We start from the raw sequence: 24,028 nt of genomic DNA, 5'->3' as shown, positions 1-24,028 counted from the left end.
CTAGTCAGCAACACGCATATTTTCCTCCCTCACAAGTCCATGCATGCTCACTGACCTTATCAAACAAGGAAACCCCTTATTACATGTCATCATTGGAAGGATCCACCAAGACATACACACCTGTTATAAATAACCAGATACCCTCTACGTCAAATTGCATGCAAGGCCAGGCAAAACAACCCGTCTTTTTTTCAGGAAGGACAGAATATCCATGTAGGGAGGAGGGATGGAGGCTTATTATGGCTGGAACATGCTGGCTATCCTTAAACTGCCTGGGTAAATACTGGCAGTGTGACAATAGGCCAGCTTGAGTTGAGAAGACTGTCACCTCAGCTTTAATCATACCTTGGATCTTCATGCTGTGTCTTCTACTTTTTACTGTTTTGGACATAAACACACACCTTAGACTCTTAGAATCTGCAGATTCTTAATTAATCAGAAATAAAAGCCCCAGGAGGTACATTGGATTAAAATAAATATTTATACTGTCTCTAAAAAAGCTAACATTTAAGACATATTATGCACACAAAACAAGTCATATCTCAACTTATTCCTTAATCACTATCGCTACATCTCTCCTCTGCTGTGGGAGTGACAGTTCCCTTCAGATCTCCTCAAGCTTGGGCGCAGATAACAGCCTGTCTGAGTGCCACTTGTTACAGGATGAAGTCACCCTCATCGTGCACACATGCGATCCCCATCCTCATAAATCTATCTACATTCTAATCTGCTGCATCTCTGTGGGCACCACTCCCCTTTCTAAGTACCTCCAGTTCACTTCTGCACTGATGAATAGCAATCAAGTGGCGCTTGTAGGTGAAAATGTAACACAAACTGATATTTACATTTCGGTTATTATCACAGCCCTCAGCATGGACGCATGCAATCCTGTTGTGTTTGTACAGGGACACTTTGAGGTTAGATAGGTGGCATCTTCTCCCTTTAATCCCTCATCTAGGCAGAACTATTGTGGTCATCTCATAACTTTGTTTTTTTGGGGGAGATACATGTTGCATGACTATTGTTGCTATCGTTTTTAAAAAGATGTGTGTCAACATCTTGACTGTTTTTTAAATAAAAAGGCTCAGTATCTTTTACACAATTTGTAGGTATACCACTATCCTATTTCAACATCAGAGGTCTGATGAAGCCCCCAGTGACCCAAGGAACTTCACTGATTATGCATCCCAGTGAATCCTAGAGATGTAAAAAAAAAATAATAATAATAAATGTATCTTGCAAGCTAATTTCAATCTTATACTATGCATCTGTGTTTCATTTAAAGGATGGCAGTGTGTTCCCCTGAAGAATGTGGAGTATATTAAATTAAATAATACATTTTTTACTTGTTTTTCTTGTCAAGGAACCTTCAGATTACATTATTTTTATGAGCTGAACTGCTTTATCTTGCTTTAAAAATTACCAATGAAAGTTCTGCTTTCCAAATTGTGAACAACATTCAAGTAAATCCGCGCGTATTGTTTACATTAATTTAGTCTATCCAAAAGAAGCATGAATGTAGCATTTTAAATTATACGCGCAAGTGTGGATGCCAGCCCATCATCCAGGTAATTTCTGCAAATATTTGAGTGTTTAACCTCACTGTGCAAACATTGGCAGGTAAGATTACCATCTAGCTGTGGAAGACCTCGGGGGGGGGGGAAACTGTGCAGATCAACTTGTTTATTATTAGTGAAATCAAACACCTTTAAGAGCGTGTCAGGGACAGCTTCAGCCAACATCTAGTGTAAATACAGGTTTTATTAGGGATGAACATGTTCCATGATAAACAAGAGGGAAAACATTCACAGTACATTTCATCTCCCTTACATGGTGCACCGTAACATCGTACAACTTCATAAGCCCATTGTTGCTCTACACAAATAGCTTCCTTACAAAAATACTCAAGAAGGCAAACGATAAGGACATTTGGGGGCATATTGGCCATTTAAAAATTTATGATTTTTCCTCTCCCTTAATTTCATCAAAACCTATACAATAGAAAAAGTGGCAACAAGCTACAAATAGTAAGAAAAATGTCCCATCTAATAGTCATTAAAGACAGCAATTTCTTGTGTAAATTGACGTGCAAAAATATTAACCCTTCATGAGCAGCGATGACATCTGCAGCTCTACACTTGCATAACATACAGTAAAACTAGCCAGCAGGAAAACTGAGGTCTGATGGTTAAAAATGAACACAATGTGAACACAAAACAGAAGGCAATTGGTCAGGTTTAGGATAACAGAGGCATGGCTGATTTAAGGTTGGTGGATGAAATATCACTGGTCCATTAGTTAGTTAAAGGATATTGGTCTGATGAAGGTCATATGGAAAGTTATTGGTCATTTTATGGAGAGGTAGGAGAGTTGACGATGTATCGGGTCCCAGGGTGAAAGTATAATAACCAACCTCCAACAGTACTTCCGTTTACATTTCAATACAACAAAAATTACCAGCCTGTCACTTCAGGAGCTATTGTTCCTTAAACTGCTTACAAGTTCATCTGCGGTTAACTGAATGTCTAACATTGATTGACTTCTGGTGTCTTCTTAATTGTGGTGGTCTAGTTCAATTGGCTCTGCTATGTAAAGTCAGGTGTAGAATGGGAACTACTGTCAATATGTCAGGGATCTTTAATCAAGTGGTTATACAACAACCAATTAATCTATATTTGTGCCGTTAGATCTCAAAAATGGAGGGTGGGGCGGGAGGGGGGTTGGCACAAGTTTAAGTTTATGGCAAAATGATAAGCTTTAACTAAAGAATTGGGAGGGGGGGGGAAATGCACACTTAATAATATCTTCAAACAAATCCTGTATTCTGAAATGTATCAACAAGCTAATTAACGGCTTTGTTGCATCAGACTCTACATATCAGTAATGATACCATCTGGCTGTACTTTACAAACAGTGATCCTTCATTACCCTCTAGAGCAATAATGAGGAAACACATATTGGAGTGTATGAGCCACATTCACTAGAAGAAAAAAAAACAACCTCTTTTACCACAAAGGCCAAAGGCTACCATCACATGTACTGTAATATCAGAACCACACAAGAGGACGAGACACACCTGGTTCAAAAACATCATAAAATCCATTCGGCTATCAGATCTCTGAGAGTGTTTGTTTCATCTTTACAAGAGCTACAGGACAGCTGTGGTCTCATACTTATTAAAGACCAGATCAATTTGGTTTTATTGCATTGAATGCCCGGTAGGTGACGTTTGAATGGATTTTTTTGAACTGTTTTTGGATCCACGTGTGCTTTCTGCACAAAAGGCAAAGGTGGAGGTCACAAGACACAAGAGTCAGGTAAAAAGAGAAAAAGAAAAAAATGGCATGAATAGCTTCCAACAGTTGGCATAGTGACCATGTAGGCATGTTCTTAGTTAATTATTAGTCCAAATACAAAAAATCTCTCAATACAGTACAAATCTGAAACTGAAAGAACTTTACAACAATGTTGAACTATTATGCTTTTTTTCTTTTTCTTGTAAAGAAGAAGAAAGTGTGACATAACGATTACAGGAAACAAATCAATCAAAGGGAACATCGAATTCCTCTAACAAAAGAAATCTCTGGAGAAAAAGAAGGAATAGAACAGTCTTTACAATGAGGGAAAACATCAAGAGCTTAAGCATCTTATCCCTCTTCCTCTGCTGGTTCACCATTCTATATTTTTCCTTTTGTTATTCCAACGCATCTTACATTTTCCCTCAACTATTGACTATATCCTACAAGTCTTAACAGTGAATTAAACATATTTAACATGTTACTGTACCTACAGCTCTGATTGTTTTACATTAATGCAGGTGTCTAAAATTAAAAGGACTTTTATGTCAGCTGCTCTCCAGATTACAGACCACATGCACATGGTTACCCTTCTTTATGATCTAGGAATAAAAGACCTGACAAAGTGTATTTGCATTGTTTGGCTCCTACTGCACACCTTTTTTTTTTTTTTACAACAACATTACTGTTTCTTTTATTCCTAGATGACAGGAAGGGTGTGCCAACAACTGTTTTGTTTTTATTGATCATCACTGCTCAATTTTTGTCATTCAAGTTGAACAGTGAGGATCTTAATGCTGTGATCCGACTCGTCATCCTCCCTAATCCATGTGTGCTGTTATCGGAGAGTCCTTCGGCCCACCTTACTGGCTCTGGGACTCGCGGACCTTAGCTTGCAGGGCATCACAGGTCTTCTTGGCATCGCCTAGCAACATTGCAGTGTTGGGCTTGTAGAAGATGGGGTTATCTACTGCAGCGTAACCCACTCCCAAGGAACGCTTCATCACGACCACCTAGAGGGGGAGGAGAAAAAGTCACATACAAACTCTTGTTATGCTAAGCCTTTAATGAAAAAAAATTACAAACACGAATACTGAAGAAGCTTTAAATTCAATTCTGCCTAGTCTAAAATGTATGTAGGTGTTTCAAATGTAAAATAAATAGGCCTACATAAGAAGCTGAAACTAAAAAATAGCCATAAAGAGTTCTGTGTTTTCAGCTATACACCTGCCTGTGTGTCTCTCTGTGCGTCTGCATGAGTGTGTGTGGTTAAACAGATTGTCCTCTTTGATTTCCCCCCGTAGGGAAAGTGTGTGGAAACTAGCAGGAGCGCTTTATAAATCCCAGATCTCGGAGCAGTGCCAGTGGGATGCTCCGAATCTCGTCATTCCACAGCGACACAGTCACCACTAATGGGATCAGGATGGGACCGCACCTGGAACTGTAACAATCTGTCTCTGTGTTTATGAGAGCCTTAGAACATGTGTGTGTGAGCGTGAGTTTGCATTTTTTATGTCTGCCTGTGTATGTGTGTGTGTGTGTGTGTGTGTGTGTGTGTGTGTGTGTGTGTGTGTGTGTGTGTGTGTGTGTGTCTTCAGATTGAGGCCCCTCTGCTGTTGTGTAGACTCCAACATTCAGTTGTGGCGATAAAAAGCAGTCCAGTAAAATCCTCCATTCCTCTTTATCTTTTTCGGGCTTCAGGACAGCCTCATTATCAAACATACGTTTGCCAGATGTCTCACCTGCTTAGACTTCCAAACCTCCAGCACGGGCATACCAGCAATGATGGAGTTAGGGTCTTCCTGAGCGGCTGAGTTGACAGTGTCATTGGCACCGATCACAAGGGTAAGGTCAGTCTCTGCCAAGACAAACAACAAGTTCACATCAAGCATCTCATTAAGTTGATCCTGATTTAGTAAATTGGACATATGGTTCACGAGTTCATGGCTCACTTATTTGGAGATGGTGCATGACACATTTAGAGAAGATGGGATCAATATTGTGGGAAAAAAGTTCATGCAGTAACTTTTGGTGTGAAACCACAACATTGTGTTATTTCAAGTAGAGAAATGCAACAGATTCAATTTTTACCAAGAAATAAATTAATACAAATATAACTGTATGAAGTATCAAGAATGCAACACATGATTTCTACTTAATAAGCAATAACACATGATTATTACTCCATTTCTATTTGTGAAATCAACTTTTGTTGAGCAAAAAAATGTATACCATGTTTTTTATTTATTTTGGAGCTTTGTTTTAAAGGAAGAATGCACGTCTTTTTGATCCAGTAGATGTCGCCCTTGAGCACAAACATACACTAACAACAAACTGCTGTTTGGCGACACCTGAGCTATTCTGAAGCCTCCGCTCTCCTCCAGTCACACACACGTTTGCACAAAGGACTTATCAATTAGAACGCACCATTAAGCCCAAGCGGCGGACAAAATTGTCCTCAGCTCGAGCTGCAAAAAACCTGTTGGCCTGCATTGTTGTATTAGCAGGCTAATGTTAGCACACTTTAATTAGCTCGTAGCTTCACATTGCACATAAATTGACACTGAATGACCGTGATCTAAACACACTTATGTGACATCCCAATAAGCAGTGAGTACGTTATTCTTCTTTTCTCTAGTCCTTGACTAAAACAGTCTTTGTAAACATCACGTAAACACAGGCCGACACCAGTACAGCTAGCGGGACTCGCGCTTCTCACTCATTGTAGCTAGTCATGAATCAGAGACATTTGCAGATGATATACTTGATTTCTTCTGTAATTATATGTAAAATGTTGCATATTCTTCCAGGAATTATTTACTCTTCGGGAAATACTTCTATTTATTTTCTTGCCAAGAGTAAGATGACACAGTTAGCTTAGCCTGATGGCTCCCTTTTTCCACGGTTTCAAGCTGCGACAACAAGCCAATCAGAATACACTTATAAAGCTAACTGTCTTCTGGCTCTATTCTTGTATAGTGTAGATCAACTTAAAATAGCATTGATCTTCTCCCCCACCACTTGGAAAAGAAAGCAAATAAGTCAGTTTCCCAAATTGTCAAACATCTCCTTTAACACCTTATTTTTTTAACGCATACTCCCCTTGATGGCAACTCTCTGAAAAGGTGCCGCAAAAATGTAACACACAACAATACGCAACTATACTGCATTAAATTTATGGCAAATAAAGTGTGAGGCAGAATGACAGACTGGATCTTACCAGCGAAGTCCTCATTAATCTCCTCCATTTCCAGGACGATATCATACGGGACACCAGCTTCAGCCAACAGCACATTGAGTTGACCAGGCATGCGGCCAGCCACAGGGTGAATTCCAAACCTGTGGGGACAAAAAAAAAAAACGTTAGCAGAGTCCCCAGTCTACAAACCTGTTTACTGATCATCATTTACTGTAACGCGGCTTTCTTAAAACCAGACAAAGGCATGGATCAGGGAGAAGAAGTCAAAGTAAATGGAGCTGGACAGAAATAGAGGCAATAAGATGGAGGCTCGGAGTGGAGAGATGTCGGTGGTTTTGGTGTGGTTACACACATTATCCACTGCACTCCTCCACCTTACATCATCTGTTGTGTATGGGCATGTGTCACTGGGTGTACACATATCTCTCAAACTCAATTAGCCATGTCATGTAATCAAGGTAGGAAATGAACAGAAGCTACTGAAGTCTGGCGGACGCAGCTCTCCAGCCGCCTCGCTGTGTGACCGAGCTCCGTTTGGAGATTTATCTTCTATTTGTTTGGCGAGTTTAGGCAGATACAGAGAGCGGACGGCCTGCCAGTTCTGGGATGTATTAGAGACACCGGCTGCTGATTGAAAGCGTCAGTTTCTGCCTTTAGTTTAATTCCGTACAGTCCACATGCATTAGCGGACAGTGGTACGACGCAGAGGATTTTAACTTGAGGGGGAGGAAAAGTGTGTTTCGCTTTAAAACCTTGATACACTGTGGTATCCAGATAGACATGTGGGACATTAAGAGTGAGAAAGAGGTTTAGAAGAATCCCATAAGACACATTTTAAGAAGTAGAAGACAAGTGATGAATCAGGAGAGTGGATTAGCATAAAGAACATAGAAAAGAGAACAAATAGGAGCAGAAGAGATCAGGGTAAAGGTTTTTTTTTTTCTGACCACCCACTTTCCTCTAATCAGGCACAAATGCTCTAAGTAGCAGCAGCTGCAACAGTCAGGATCAAACAACTGAGGCAGGGCAATTACACAAGCTTCCGCTCCACCTTGTCCTCCGTCTCCTCTCTTCTGGTTTCCTTTTACTCATTCTTTCTTCACACACAGGTCTTCCTATCTGTCCTGTCCCATCTTTTTGTCATCAAGCCCAGAACCCCAACTCTTCTTCTCTGTCCTGTATGTCTTGTTACTGGTACCTTCCTTATTCTACACATACTTTCATCTACTCTCATGTTAATCCCAAAGGATATACTGCCTGTTCTTGAAGATATCTCATACTTTAACTACTTTTTCTTACAAAACTGTTTGCATAAGACACAGAAGTAACCGGGTTTTCTGAACAAAAACAATAAAATGTCTTTATAAAGCACTTTTCAAGTACTCAAAGACAATGTATGCGAGTTAAAAAAAAAAAATTGACAGATCAAAACAACACAGTAGGAACAAACTAACAATCAAAGCAACATTACACACAGGTCTTCTAAACAACAACATACAAACACACACTTAAAGCTTGTTGAATGAGGTGAGTCCTGAGCTGTGATTTGAAAGAAGATGTGTCAGTGCAGTCTTGAATGTGTGTGGGGTGTGAGTTTCGGGGGGAGGGGGAGGGGGGGTGGGGGTACCTATGGTGAAGGTTCTGTCCCTCCTGGTTCATTTACAGTTTAACTAAATCTGTTTTTAAAAATCAGCCATTTACCTGACATCTTTGCCAGCTTCATGAAGCATCTTCACCAGCTCGGCGATGGGGTACTGGGCCTTTGCAGCGCAGAGTCCATAACCTGAAAGAGGTTTGTAAATAACAACAGCTTTAAGTAATGAGCTCATATCAAAGCACAGTGCAGACTTGTGTCTCAACACATAACAATTACTCTAAGGTCAGTACAGATGAACATCCAGACGAATGTGAACATGTAACTTCATGGGGTGTTAAACAGCTGAAATAATGATGCAGGAGACGCAGAGGAACAAGACAATACAGAGACAACTTGATCAGAAGTTTTTTTCTGGAAAAGCTGTAGAGAATTGAAGTTACGTTTAACACAGAAGTGGAATGTACTGTAAACTACAGAGGGATTATTGTATGTGATTGTGACATCTGTATGTAACGCTTTCAAGAAATTAAGTCAGATGATGAAAAGAACTAATGTTAGAGATTTACTTCTTATATAGAGCACATGCACATTATTTCATTGTGATGCATTACGTAAAATCTGAGTAAAAAAAGTGTGTTTATTTGATTTCTGCTTTTATATGTCTGATTACTTTGTTACTCTCTTTTTTGTCCACCATGTTTTAGAAGTTCTGTAGTATCTATCACTAGAAGTGTTATCAGATTTGCTCACAATAAAAACATTTTTTAAAGGATATAAAAGTAACGACTTTTTTTGTCATGTTAACAGATACTCAAGCTAGTCAGTTCAAGATATTTACAACATCAGGGTAAAGCTTCCGTCCACAAGGGCCGAGGAAAATCTAAATATCAAGAGTTCCTCATATCTGCGCTTTTAAACCTCGAGATTATAGATTTTTTTTAAATCCTGTTGATTTGCTTTCAGCACTCAGCTGGCACTTATTTCTGCACAGTACCAGTATATGTTTTCGTTACGCCAAGCCCGGGACCTCCTTCATGTTTTATATTGCTGGTGTGTGGTACTTGATTTTTATCACACAGTCACACACACAAACACATGTCAAACGGTCCAGTGGTGTTTACTATCCTTGTCACAACAACCAGTCAGAAACCGTTTTGTTACGATGACCCAGTCAAAAATTACATGCTTTCAGACCGTGCATACAGAGGAGAAGAAAAATTCTCTTTGAGAAACACGGCTGACTGTCTACAGTTCGGCTCAACAATTTAATAGTTTTCACTTATTTCCCTCTCGATCACCACCAGCTCTGTCATTGCCTGTGCTTTCAATGTTCTCTCTGGAGTTTCTCCTACAAGAAAAACAAGTGGGTCCAGACCATGCGGAGATGGGCCAGACTAAGCCAGGAAAACACTTATGTTTATCAGGCAGAGTCTTTACCATTTCCACAGATGTCAATCAGGCAAAGTGACCGTGACGGCTCCAATTAGGGAGAATGGTAAAAATGGAAACAAGGCACTGAGTGAAAGCCGGCTCTAGGTAACAATACCAGTTTGACAGCTGAACACTTGGGCAGAGCTAAGAGTTATATATTTGAATAGTAAACTTTCTGATCCTGATGTTATTAGCTATTTGCTGTTGAGTTTTGGTGAATTTACCCGTGATGTAATTATCTGTATTTCAGTGGTTTCTATTTCTCAATAATTCCTCACAGAAATGTCTGGCATCTTACTATGCGTCTTGACTCGGTGTGGTATGTTTGCAGAACATTGTGGGGGCAAAAAAAAACAAAAAACAAAAAACAAAAACATTTTAATTACCGCTCTTTCATTTTTCTCAACCTAGTTTTGGTTTCAGTGTTTGTGATAGAAAAGTACGAACGAAAAATAAAGACGTTTTAATCTACGCTGGATGTTGCTCCATTTCTTCTCAACCATGTGAACGCTTTAATTTCGCAATTCTTGTAAATTGCAGAGGTTTCCTCTGAAGAGTTGGTTTTTTTGTATATGGGCTCTCAGCGCTATGACCGTAATCGCCAATTTGCAGGATGGATGCCTTTGGTCTGTGTTTACATGTACCCACGTGAGTAAAACAACTCTTTGGAACTAGTTCCCAACAATCTGGAGAGGGGACTGAGAAGTCAGTGGGCCACACAATGACGAGTTTATGACGGCAGGATCCAGCGTAATTGACCAAGTGGGAGGCTCACACATATATTTATGGTATGATATTGAAAACATGTGAAAAGAAGAAAGGCATGTTGCTTGAACAAAGGCTGGACACAATGTTGTAACACTGAAAAAGGAGCTAGAAGCCAATTTTGGACATAGTATTGGAATTGTCAACAAAAAGCCAGCATACCATCTTTCCATCTAATTTTCCCTTGACCTTGCGTATATATACGCTGCACTGTAGAATGTCTATTTACCAGGGACTGACGACCACACAGAAACCCAAGAGTATATGTGTGATTGTGTGTGTGTGTGTGTGTGTGTGTGTGTGTGTGTGTGTGTGTGTGTGTGTGGCCACTCCAGCAGGACTTGTCAATTAGGCTAGCAAGATGGTGATGTAACATGGGTCAAGAAAAGGTTAAATAAACAGAACTTGGCTAATGCTGAAGAAAAAAAAAAAAAGACACTGGCAGAGTCAAAGTACCATGTTTTTCCACTCATGTACAAGACCTCTGAAGTGTGTGTAGGAGTGTGTGTGTGTGTGTGTGTGTGTGTGCTTGTATTTGTGTCTTACCTGGAGTGATGATTATGCTCTGGGCGTCTTTAATCATGTCGACAGTCTGATCCACGTTGACCTCGGTGTGTGTCCCTGTGATCTCCATGGGCTTTCCTGTGCCGGTGGAGGACGTGCCGTAGCCTCCCAGGATCACATTAGCCAGAGAACGATTCATGGCCTAATAAGAGGGAGAGAGTTCTTGTTTTTTATTTTTTTATTGTAAATGATTATTTAAGTTTTGTTGAAATTGATTTTATCTGTACAGCAAAGTGCAGCATTTAGAGAAAAATTACAAGGATCCTTCCTTAAAAGAAAACTAATTTGTAAACTGAAATTAGATTTAAAACAGTGTCTCTACTCTGGTAAAGTTAGAGTACCCCCTGGTGGATGGGAGAGGAACAACGATAAGGCCATCAAATGCAGTGCTTCTCTGGTAAACACTCCGATATTAAGTTCTTCTTCAGATCGAGACGGTTTCCACTCACCACACACATAATATAAGACAGGATGGCTCCAGACGATCCAATGAGAGCTCCGACGATGGTCAGCAGGTTGTTATTGAGCAGGAAGCCCTCAGCGCATAGGGCCCACCCGGAGTAACTGTTCAATACGGTGATGACCACGGGCATGTCAGCGCCGCCAATAGCTGCTGTCAGAGTTACACCCTAAATGAAAGAGGAGAAGTTTTAACCAGACTGGTCAAAAGATTCAATGAATGCAACAGCAAATGCAAAGTCTGAACAAATTCTCTCAACATAAGAACAGAGAGAGACTTGCTGACTAATATGATATCTTAAAAAAAAAAACATTTATCTTTCATTAGAGGGGAATCTGTCTTTTTAGCTTCACTTACATTTTTCACAATCAGATTTTGTAGTTCTCTGTCCCTCTATCATCTGTATTGTTCTGAACAAGAGCCAACTGTGGTTATCTTAGCAGCAGGAATGTTTGACTTTATTTCAGTTTGCACAGGTGCACATCATCAATTGGTCTGTTGGAGGATATATTATACTGTACTTGAAACGCTGATTACAGATCATCTGTTTGAAACTTATTCATTTATAACTGAAACTGAATTCACTTCCATCCATTAATACAGCTAGTTATCACACACTGATTTCTCCTGAAAAAAAAAGTATGCATGAAAAAGCGAAGACACAAACATTGCAACACATCATTCATATTTGTGATCAATATAATACATGACTCTCTTTTTACAGCAGAGTTACATTAGTGTGCAAAGGGCAGGGATCACCTGATTATCATCTATTTTCTGGTACAACTGAGCAACTGAGTACTTCTAAAGACTGTTTGAACCTATTTCCAGAAAAGGTATCAATATCTGATCTGTTTCATTGGTTGACAAAAGCCTATTTAACTTCGTGTAAATTAAATGCTCTTTCTGCAGAATTTAAGAGCAAGTACCTACAGCAGAAAATTAACGAATCTCAAAACTTAATTCCCCCAATAATATACTAACTGTCTCCAGTTCATCAGTTTCTTTTATACTTTGAGACATTTGCAACTCGTGCAGGAGGTTGATCTGCAACATGCTTATTGAGATATGTCAAGTAAAAAAGATCTATATGGTGTTGTTGACCCTGGACATCTCTGTCTCTGACAATTTCTGTTACTTCTTCAGAAGTTAAGCATGTAAGCATTGAGTCAAAGTATGAGTTTGGCAGTTTTACAATTCAAGTCTGTGTGTAACTAGACTTGAATTGAATTGTTATCAGCTCTCTCCTCAACTCAGATGTTTGGGCAGTTACCATTACCTGTCCAAGAAGCTTCCTTCTTTTTTCACCTTTGCTTTCTTTGACCACAAAAAAATGTTTTTCTTCCTTTATAAAGATGACTGTTATTATAAAGATGACTCAAAAGATTCTTTTTTAAAGACAGTCAGCATAAAAAAAAAAATCCAATCTACAGTATTGAAGTGCATGTTTCACCTTTCTTAGGCCTCCACCTAGGTCATTAAAAAGTCCAAATAATTAAATTAGGATGCAAACATGCACACACAAACATAACATACCATGACAGCAGAGAGAGCAGAGACCGATCCGAGACAGGTGATGCCTGTGATGTAACTCGGGTCCATCATGTAGGGAATCATCCCACCAACACTGCCGGCCATGAGAGAAGCGTTCAGAGCGTGACGACCGGGGAGCATGAGGGGAGAGCTGTTCAGAACACCTGCATGGAGGGAAAAGAAAGGGGGACATGATGACAGATGGAAAAAATACATGAGGATACTCCCTAAAAACTGCAGATAGAGACATTTATATATCAACAGAGTATAAACACAGCCAAGGCTATATAGCTATGCAAATGTAGACATTTTCATTGGATTTATCTTTCAACAGCTGTAACTTGATACTTGTCATTAGCTGAATGCCATGTTCATGCATAATTTGCCCTTTTGAAACTGTTGAAGCCTACATGGCAATTACAGTGTAACTTTCAGGACTAGTGCCAGCACATGAACCCAATGAACTCTCCACTCCCCTCCCACCCCACAGGCTGCAGTTGGTATGAAGCAAGTCTAAAGACCCTTTCTTGTTGACAACTAGAGTACAGCAAAGGTGAAATATCACTGCTCTAGTGTTGATTGACATGATCCTTCTCATTCTCCAGATTATAGGTTGGCTGTTTGTAGTGGACGAAGAATGGTGTAAACAATTGTAAGTTACCCAGCTTATGTTAAAGCTAAAGTGAAAAGACTGTCTTATACTACTGTTATGATGTTATGTTAATTTGTTTTTTTAATGGGGGGGGGGGCAACATTATAAATCTAATTTGAGTGATTTGAAGACTGAACAAAAAATAAAAGCCAAACTAGCTTGTTTTCTCCTTGTGTCAAACTATTCCATTATACATTGAGAGGTTCTGTCCACCATTCACTTTTTTCTGGTGCGAGCAAAATAACATCTATCAAGTGTCAAAAAGCCAATAGGTCACCGTCAAATATAGATGCAGGATGGGTCACCAACCTTTGACATTAAATATGAACTTGTAGGGATCTCATAGCAATCTCACATCCCTTCTGCAATAGACTGGATATTACTGACTCACGTCTCACACACCTGTGCGCGTCATGTGACACCTCCAGCCATAAAAATGGTTTATTGGTTCAACCGTCCGTAAACTGGTGATGCTGTGAGCAAAGATGTCAGATAACTGCAGCTGAAGGTACACCTGACTCACGTCTGACCTATGGTGAGTTTGTACTTTTGTCTTTTTTCCCCCCCCATTCATGTCATGATCAAAATCTTCAGAATGCATGACTGTGCTTCTCTCACCTTGCAGTTTGCCGTATGCAATCAAAGAGCCACTGAAAGTGACACCGCCGATGAAGGTGCCGAGGTAGGCGACTATCTTGGTGAGGTTAGCTGCGGGGTCTGTGGCAAAGTGGGGGTATTCGATCATGTATTCAGCTACACAGGTGAGCACGGCAGCCATCCCCACCAGGCTGTGGAAGGCTGCCACAAGCTGGGGCAAGTCAGTGATCTGGATCCTCTTAGCTATGGCCAGGCCTAAATAGAGAGAGAGAGAGAAAGATAACAAATAAATAAAGTTCAGGTCACCCTGAAAGACACACACACACACACACACACACACAAATAATATGCAAATTACAAGCATGTGCACACACATTGAAGAGGACTGCTGGGAATTGGGTCGGTGTGAGGAACCAGGTGTTGCTTATGAGGCCTATTCTGGGAAATCCCTTGTTTGTGGTCGGGTCTACACTTCCTGTCCGTCAGTGTGTGTGTGTGTGTGTGTGTGTGTGTGTGTGTGTGTGTGTGTGTGTGTGTGTGTGTGTGTGTGTGTGTGTGTGTGTGTGTGTATCAGTGTGTTCGTTCCTACAGGAAACCTGGCTGTATCTGGAAAGGAGCGTTATTGTCTGCCCGGACAGTTTAGTCTAGGATTCAGCTTTGTTACTGGAACAATTAGCATTTAAATGATCAAACTGTCCTGAGTGAGCAACACATGATGCTGACCGTCTCATCAGACCACCTGGGTCTGGCGGCGAGTGAGTCATGTTGTGTTTGATGTAAACATCACAGAGTCACTGAGCTCTGCACACCTGCTGCTTGATCTTGCCGAGCTTGGAAAACATGAGGGCATCCAAATGTCCAAAAACTTGCATCTACTGCATCACAATTCTGCAAGTATTTGAATTTTTCTGCTGTCTTCTACGTAGTACATAAATACACATAGACTCACCAGCAGTACCACCAACAGCCATGGCTGCGCTCATCTGCGCCAGGAGTTCAGGACTTGGCTTGAGGGCCCCCAAAGTGGCAATGACACCCCCAGCAACTCCCATCATACCCAAAGCGTTACCCAGACGAGCAGTCTTCTGGTTGGAAAGACCGGCCAGGGCACCGACACAGCACAGACCGGAGCCCAAGTACATCATCTGATTATAGAAAGAGAAAGAATGGGAAACAAGGGGTTATAGACCTGGATCGAAGAACCACAGAATGAGAAGCATGGCAGATTGATTTTCTTGGGAGGTCTTTTATAACATCTGGGCAAACAAAGAATACATTTGGATGATGATAAGCTGACTATGATAGCAATAGGCTGCGCTAGGGGATTTGGAAAGTTTTGGTCGGCAACCACAATTTGAATCCTGATCTTAGCATGTGGACACGGCTCAAAACAGCCTCCCTCACCTGTTCAATGTTGTACCCAGAATGCAGGGCGGCGGCGTAACCTCCGACAAAGACCCCACCAGGAAGAAGATAAAGGTAGTTGTGCTCTGGGGGATCGGTGGAACGCTTGAACATGTCCAACATCTTCTTTGTCACAAGGAAACCACCTTTGGGGGAGAGAGAAAATGAATACTGGACCTAAAACAAAACTCAGGTTTAAGCTGCTTTAATGCATGAATGTGGTTTTTAATACTGAGGCAGGTTAAAAGGAAGGGAGTTGAGGCGCCACAAGTCCATGTAAAAGGCTTATTTTTAGGCAACAGGTGTTTTTAAGCCAAGTCCAATAACCAACGTTAGGAATTTAATGAGTCTATTTTATCCTAGTGTAAATATTTCAAGAAGAAAACCACAAAAGTGTCGGAGCAGGACCAGACGGTGTCTCACACTTTACAGGAGGAGATAACATTACTGTGTGTGTGTCTTTCCTCCCTCTGGCATGATGTTAGCCACGTGCACATACACACACACACAGGGTGTACATATGAGGGTGAATCAGAGGCTAGCACCTGTTTCGCTTCAGTTCATGTAATGCTAGCTGTGGACTCTCCTACTTAAACATGTAACAATAATAATAATCCGACTTCTATTATTGCAGACCAATCTGCGTCGATAAATCAACATGGAGGAATGTTCACATTTAAACAAAGTTGGTGTCCACGTATTGTTTTAAGCTGTTTTCCTTTTCTTTAGTGTGAATGGTTTCTCATGATACTGTATTTAAAAATCTGGCAGGAATGGAGGCTAATCTGCAACACAAAGCTATAGTAAGACTCTACGGTCATGCTAGCACAATGAGGTCGATGCTTAAATCAAAGGGCTAACACGCTTACATTGTCAGTGTTTGAATACTGATGTTGAGTTTATGTTATTCATCTTCATTCAGTTTTTTGGGGAAATTAGATTAAACACTGTCATCAATGTTTAACCTACAACGTCCTGGTTAGTCCCGCTCAAATCTTAATAACCTGCTCTATTGTGGTCAAAGACGAAGTCACCGGGGTAAGAATGGGGAATGACATGCGGAAAGAAGCCACAGGTCAGACCCGGGTCGAACACTCTCAAGGACTTAAGCCTCTGCTAGTCTACTGGCGGAGCACAAAGATATCGTTACTGATGTTAATTCATATTTCATGACTTAAGCAGTTCAATTTGTAATGGCTCTCTAGTTAAGTGGCTATTTAGCAAGTGAAAGTCAACACTGCACAATGGACGCCTGGTAGGTCGCAGTATCAATGTTTTAAATGACTTGATTGGTTATAGACTTGGAAGTTCTCGGACTATATGGATGGACAACTATAGGCTTTATGTGCAGATAGAGGGCGCAAAGATAAAACCCAAATATGTAAAAACGAATCCCCCATATTAAGAATAGTCACGACATGTGATTTATAAACCAGATGATGTACACTGATGTGGAAAGACAACAGAAACAATCAAACATATGGAGTCTGGTTTAACCTGGTAGCTTGTGAGGTTGTGAGAAACGGAACATTTTGAGCTCAAAATGTTCAGCAGACCCTGGTGTTTTCCATTCGTTCCCACATCTAACGACTGTACGACTTAAAGGGAACAAAAAGCTTCGGCCAGGGACCTGTTCCTCAGCGCAGACACAAAAATGTCAGGGTCTGTTTAATAGGAGCTAAATTTCAATATTGTGATTCTTCCCTTACCATGGAATGTTTTTTTTCCCTGTTCCCAGGGGTTTATGGGTAATGTGGTGAACCACTTAGTGTGGAAACGAAACCAAGACAAACATCAAAAATGATTTTTTTTTTTTTTTTTTAAGGAATTAGGTATGTCAATGAAGGCTGTGGTGTTTCAACATGCTTTTGTTGGGGGTAAAGTTAACGCAGAGCTGAAAAAGACTACCAGGTGGTTTGAGGACTAATGCCACAGAGCCTAGAAAGACCAGGATTAATGTCAAGATTCACAGGCTTTCCTTCAAGTCGAGTCCTTGTGGTATCCTGCATGTCTCTAATTTAAAACTCACAAGAGATGTGGTGCGTTTCTAACAGAGAGGCTGAAATGTTCCAATATGCACGTTAAAACTCAAAATCTCCCCTGGTGTTAAATGTGAGCTAATGGGATAAATTAAAACACATTAATGGCTCAGCCTGGAGGAACACTGTTTTGAAAGTCTATAAGAGAATAATGAGTTTTCTAATGACTCCAGGAACACTCTGTTTGTATAATGGGAATTGTGTGTGTGGTCCAAGCTGGTGGGTAGAAGGGGCAGCTGCAGCACTTGATTTCAAAGGCAAATTTTGGTAAAATCCATTAAAAAAAAAAAAAAAAAAAACATGCAACACTTCAGCCTAATTTGGTATTTTTTTGGCTGAAGGCTGCTGTGACTGGCAGGGATGGTGGTGAGGTGTCTGATCAGGTGACTCACCAGCAATGTTGACCGAGGAGATGAAGGCAGCCAGCAGAGCCAGAGACTCAGCTGTGGTGTTCGGGGTGTAGCCACCACCCATCAGGGACAGACCACCCACAGCTGTCAGTCCTGCGAAACAACAAGTAACAGTAATTATTAACTATCCCAACCAATTATACAGGACGTTCAAACTTTTGGCGATCACATAAACGATAGAAAATCTTTTTTAAAAAGTCATGAAAAAGCTCATTTTGAGCCCCGTTTCAAATGCATAACTACATACGTTTTAAAGTCTCTTCTTAAATTCAGAAAACATTGTTTCCTTCCAAGACTGTAAGTAAGATTTTAGGGATAAAATGGAAGCAGAGTGAAAGAGAGAGATTTGGTGTATCAAAAGAGGATCAGGAAACCTTGATAACATCAGCCATGTAATGTCTTACAGCATCCCAGTCACCTTCATTCACACAGAGCTGTGTTCTTGTACAATAAAGGAGAACTAGCAGGTATACAGTTTGGATGTATGCGTGCACATTTATTCCTGAAGGAAAAAGTGTTTTTTTCAAGGAGGCAAAGAACAACCTCGTAACTTTCCTTTTGTTCCCCCCCCCCATTCCTAGAAAATAGCTTCACACAATATTTACTTCACACTGTGTTTAAAATCAAATCCTAGACCTTTCTACATGCTTTAAAAGTATTTCAAAATGTAAAAAAACATCATGGACAAATCCTTGTTAATCCTTTGCCAGTGTCATAAGCATTAGCTGATGTTTCTTTGCAATGACACTCATGTTGGTTTCTGTTTTAGATCGTTTTTCTGTGGGAATTTTGCCATTGTTTAACAGTGCAAGTTGAAGTGACTCAGAAAACATGTTGGAGAAAGAGATAGAGAGAGAGAGAGAGAGAGAGAGAGAGAGAGAGAGAGAGAGAGAATGATTTACAGACAACCCAAGCTGCAACAATAAGGACAAAGCCTTAATGATACAGATACATCAGGTTAGCCTGTTTGTTAGCAATTCAATCTCTATATTCATGATGAAGCCCTGAACTGTTTCTCTCTGTTGGATTTATACTGTTTATATGTCTGAACTAATTCAAATGACTAACTTTACACAGAACCTGTCGTTGCCTTTGGAAAAACTTTTTAAGGGGCTTGTGGATTAGTGTTGTCATGTTTCTGTGTTAGGAGCTGCCGGAATTTATTGCCTCTCTGGTAGCTGCTTGTGTGCTTGCTTCACCTATACTAGGCAACCCTTCATTTCTTTTCTTTTTCTTCCCAAGATTTTTTTTTTCATGCCTTTATTCAGAGTCAGGAGAGTGGATAGAGTTAGAAATCAAAAGAGAGGGTAAGGAAGGACATGAGGCAAAGGAGCCAAAAGTCAGATTCGAACCCGGGCCGTACGCTTTTAAGGACTTCAGCCTCTGTACATGGCGGCATGCGCACTAACCACTTGGCTACCGGCGCCACCCATGCTTTTATTTAATTCACACCTGAATAAACTGTATATCATCACAATTTCACAAAATGTATTTTGTCCAAACAACAGTTTCAAATGAAAAAAACTCCTCATTTAATGCTTTAAATGTCACAAAAAGCAGACAATGCCTTTATTTATGCCAGAAAAATTAAATAAGCCAACATCTGATGGTTTAAATAGTCAGTTAATAATTTGACTGAATAACTGATCACTGAAGCTCGAGCACAGGTTAAAAAAAACAACAGATAATTCAATACACATGACTCAGGTCTGATCTGCTTCTTTTTTTTTTACTTAAATATAAATAGACACAGACGTTAAGAGGAGACCTGACAAATCTGGCACACTTTCTTTTCATGAACTAAATGAAAAAGTATGCTGATACACCATGAAGTGGAGATCAAAGGACGCTCACTATCACAGCTAATAGATTATCCAGAAAGAAAGCCAACAGGTGTTAGTGGACACAGACAGACACACACACGCACACGCACGCACGCGCACACGCACACACACACACACACACACGACTATTTAGTGGGTGGGCCGGCGTCCTGTAGGTGCGTCTCTGTGACAAACAGTAGTCGCCAGGCTACAGGCAGCGAGCTCTCAGGTAGATTAAAGCATTGCTAATAGACACCAGATATATAAAGACACTTGATATAAGAGCAGCGTCTGAAGAATTGAAAATCTCTCACCAGTCAGAGTCAACGCTCCCTGTAACTTTATAATCTGCTCGTGAAGAATACAACTGACCCTAAATTCCATCATGATTCCCTAATGTCTGTGACTGATTGTGTGTGTGTGTGTGTGTGTCTTTTTACGATACCTGGCGAAACAACAACAGAATTCTGATGCTCTCACTGTTTCCATAGCTGCAGACCGTCATTGACAGATATAAAAAATAAAAAGGTTATAAAGGCTACGCCAGGCATTAAGGGAAAATACCTGGACAGGGAGGAGAGGGACAGACTGAGGAAAGGAGAAACTTTTTCAGGAACAAATTTCTTTTGTGGTTTTTAAATTCTCCAGATATTTACTGATAATCCTGTAAACTTCTGCCTTTTTGGACTGATCCTGAATAAGAAGAGATTTAGGAGGAAATGTTCAAATTACCTGAATTCAATAGAAGTATTTGACTCACTGTAACACTGTTATAGTGATTATTTTAAGAAGACGGGAACAAAGACACTGTGAAGATGGTAACTTAGAAAGTTTTAAAAGGAAGTTCAAACTTTCTATCTTAACTTATTGAATTGCTGAGCTCGGAAGTCGAGCTCTAAAGTCCGTCTGTGTGCAACACCAAAGGATCAGAGGCCTCCCGTGACCCTCAAAGATCACAGAGGGAGTGTTACTTCCTACCACGGTGAGGGTCTCAAGAGTGATCAAAGCCGTGAGAACACACACATGCACTTACCTCTCTAACCCTTTAACCCCTTTGTGTTAAGCAGCAGCAGACAATGAGGACACAATCTGTAAAGTTTTTATTTGGACTGAGTGCAGAAACAGCGTAGCTGCAGGGAGCTAATCGACCGAGAACATGATCGCTTTGATTCTCTAGCTCACCCTTTATGTTAAGCCTTTTTTTTTTCTTGTTTCTTTTCTATTTGCTACTTGTCTACTTGCTACTGCTGGAAGAGAAAGTTGCATTCTCCTTATTACAGCTTTGGTCAGAGGTCTTTCTTTCATACGTACACTTAAGTCTGGAATGAGGTCCCACATTAAATCAGGACAACAACAACCTCAGTTCGGCATTTCAAGCAGGCATATAAACATCTCCTGATGAATGGACAAACTTGCAACCATTGATTGAACTAATATGTGTTGATTTCAGTTATTCCCCCGAACCTCTGACGGTCTGTGTTGCCGTGTAGTCGATTGCTGCTTGTGTCATTTGTCTGATGTGATCTTTGTTTTTATATGTGCTGCAGAACAGGAACCTGCTGTAAACCAGTTTGAACTGAGCCAGGCTCGTTTAACTGTTACTCATGTAATGTTACTTTGAGTCGTTCCAGTATAATAAATGAAATATTTCTCCCTTAAGAATATAAACTGTAGTTAGCTGAATGATGAATCATATTTAGGGAGTAACCAATATTAGAAATCTTATCATCTACATCTACTTTTTTTCACACATGTGATGGTCATGGGTGTCAAAGGTCAGTTCATACTGTATGTCCAGAAATGTAAAAAGATCAGATTATAATGAATCCAGATAAATAAAGTAAGCATTAAAGTAAGTGCTGATGTAATTAAATATATACCAACACATTGAATCTTGTAAAATAATGTCATCCTTTGTCTTGATTCAGATCATAAGTGTTATTTTTGGGCCTGGGACTAACTGCTATGGTATATTTGTTTGCATTTTTATAAAATACTTTTTTTTCCTTTCCTTTTTTTAACCATTTTACTCAAAGGGCAAATGTAACAGCATTCTTATGCACTGGGAAAAAAAGATGACTTCACTAACTGGAAGTCAGTCTCTGTGTAAGACACACTGAACACAACCAACCTGAGATGGCGTTGGTGACGGACATAAGAGGAGAGTGCAGAGCGGGAGTGACTCCCCACACGGTGTGGTATCCCACGATGCCGGCCAGACCGAAGGTTGTGACGATCTGAGTGAAGGCGGCGTTGGGAGCCGACAGACCCAGACTCAGCAGGGTGGCAGCGCCTGGAGCACACAAAGTTAAAAAAAACAAAAAAACAAAAACATTAATATAAAAGAGTGAGGAGAGGGGCTTGGATTACAACTAGAGATGGCTTTAGACCATCAAGGGACATTTCGGATTGAGTCATCACCACAGAATCGAGAAGATATCATTCATAGAATAGAATAGAATTACTTTATTGATCCCAAACTGGGAAATTGTGGCGTTACAGCAGCAGGTTGTCCAAACACACAATGAGTAAAAAAAACACAATGTTAGCAAATCTAAACACAATATAATATTAACTACAAAGTAAATAAGCTCTAAAAATATCAAAACTAAGAATGTGAATATATACAACCAGGATTTCACTAAGCATTACTAGTCTTAAATAGGAAGATTAAATATGAAAGATTAAATGTAAATGTGCAAAAACATAGTAGTAAATGGACAGTATTGACACAAGTTGAAGTGCATGAGTGTAGACATATAATAAGCAGAAACTATACAATATAACGGTGAGTAGACAGCCAAATGAAGTGAACTAAGTGAATTAAGTGTAAATTAAAGTAACAGATTATATTATAAGCGAAATTGCTCTGAGTATTTTAACTTTTTTTTCCCCACATAAGAAAAGAAAAGGAGGCGAGTCGGGCAAAATGTTTGATCCACTTTCCAATCCAGTTATCTAGATAGCAGTTTAAACAGTATACTTAAAGTGTGGATTCATTAAATCCCTCCAAGCTTGTTGCTCTTTTGGTTAGCTGTGAGATGTGGTAGGTCATTGGCCACCCATGTGTCCTAACTTCCTGCTACTTCAACAGACAGGTGAACTGTTCAGTCAGGGAGCTGTTGGTTAACTTTGCAGGTGTGGCAACATTTGCCAAACTCTCTCTCTCTTTCAGATGAGCTCACAAAGCTGTGATAACCTAAGTAAGCATGAAAACGTCTACTTTATGTTCCACACTAATAATCAGCATGTCACCAGCAGAAAGCAGCGTCTCACTCTTTAATGAAAAGAGTGGCTCAAATCAGCAGCTGTGTGGTGGTGTTAAGTAGGAAACTACTCCAGCCCCTAAACAATGTGTGAAACCACATTAACTGCATGAGGTGCACCTACACTGGGTGCTGTGTGACACCATGGGAAACACTCGCTCTAAGCGATACTTCAAACACACTCTCAGCGGGACGCTGTTTTTACAATGCACACTTCCTGACACTAACAGGGTGTCTGTGTGTGTGTCGCTTCACGCCTCCTGTGCACATTCCAGCGGTGACCTTTAAGGCGGATTATTAACCCTCCCTTCACCTCAGGGCAGACCTCGACCAGCCTTCAGACCCCTTATGGGCGATCGAAAAAGAGTAAATGTTGGAAATGATCGCATTTTGAGGTATAGCATCGTTCAGATTTCTCTTCTTAGCTAGAAGATCACAATTTAACATCCACTGACCTCCTGTGTAAATGCCAGCGGTGGTAAGTGTGGCCTTAAAGGGGGAGACTTGTGCAGCCTTCTCCTTCTCCAGCTCCTGGATGCTCTTGGGTTTAGGAGGAGCTACGACTGGCACGTTGTTGGGCTGAGGAGCGGGGAACAGATTCTTTCCATTCTGTAGACGACAGAGAATAATATCGCAGAAAAAGACAATCAGAGAGTTGAATCAATCTTTCCTAACAGCTGTATTCATTACACAACTTGTAGTTATCTACACTTTCCAGGAAAGGAACAACAGCAAAAAACATAGTGGAAATGAGAGTAATTGTGAAATTTAACAATATCAAATGACAGTTGTTAAGAGCTGATTTGATGTCTGCTTTATTCTCTGATCTTATTACCTGCTGCTGCACAATGAACTCTGTTACCTTGCTAAATATGTGAAACATTAGACCCTGATGTCAAGATGAAAGTAAGCAAACTAATGACCAGCAGGTACAGTAAGAAGTATCTGCATTTCAGCATCATTTATAAGTCTAACAAGATAAAAGTAATGGT

General features: G+C 40.3%; 1 protein-coding gene across 1 annotated transcript in view; it reads right to left on the bottom strand.

Moving 5' to 3' along the window:
- Window positions 1-1,741: 1,741 nt before the first annotated feature.
- Window positions 1,742-24,028, bottom strand: part of nnt (nicotinamide nucleotide transhydrogenase) — a 36,371-nt gene continuing 14,084 nt past the window's right edge. Inside the window, exons 10-22 of the mRNA XM_020629790.3 lie at window positions 23,492-23,645; window positions 21,902-22,063; window positions 17,930-18,040; window positions 15,499-15,644; window positions 15,044-15,239; window positions 14,116-14,349; window positions 12,849-13,009; window positions 11,302-11,481; window positions 10,835-10,994; window positions 8,197-8,278; window positions 6,517-6,635; window positions 5,039-5,154; window positions 1,742-4,309 (exon numbers count right to left, since the gene is read on the bottom strand). Coding sequence (XP_020485446.2) covers window positions 4,160-4,309; window positions 5,039-5,154; window positions 6,517-6,635; window positions 8,197-8,278; window positions 10,835-10,994; window positions 11,302-11,481; window positions 12,849-13,009; window positions 14,116-14,349; window positions 15,044-15,239; window positions 15,499-15,644; window positions 17,930-18,040; window positions 21,902-22,063; window positions 23,492-23,645 — 1,971 coding nt within the window. The 3' untranslated portion in view covers window positions 1,742-4,159. The remainder of the gene's footprint in view (window positions 4,310-5,038; window positions 5,155-6,516; window positions 6,636-8,196; window positions 8,279-10,834; window positions 10,995-11,301; window positions 11,482-12,848; window positions 13,010-14,115; window positions 14,350-15,043; window positions 15,240-15,498; window positions 15,645-17,929; window positions 18,041-21,901; window positions 22,064-23,491; window positions 23,646-24,028) is intronic.

The sequence above is a fragment of the Labrus bergylta genome, chromosome 17, assembly GCF_963930695.1.
Source record: "Labrus bergylta chromosome 17, fLabBer1.1, whole genome shotgun sequence".
NCBI classification, from domain to species: Eukaryota; Metazoa; Chordata; class Actinopteri; order Labriformes; family Labridae; genus Labrus; species Labrus bergylta.
The sequence above is the reverse complement of the archived record's forward strand: the minus strand, read 5'-3'. Positions and strand labels throughout refer to the sequence as shown.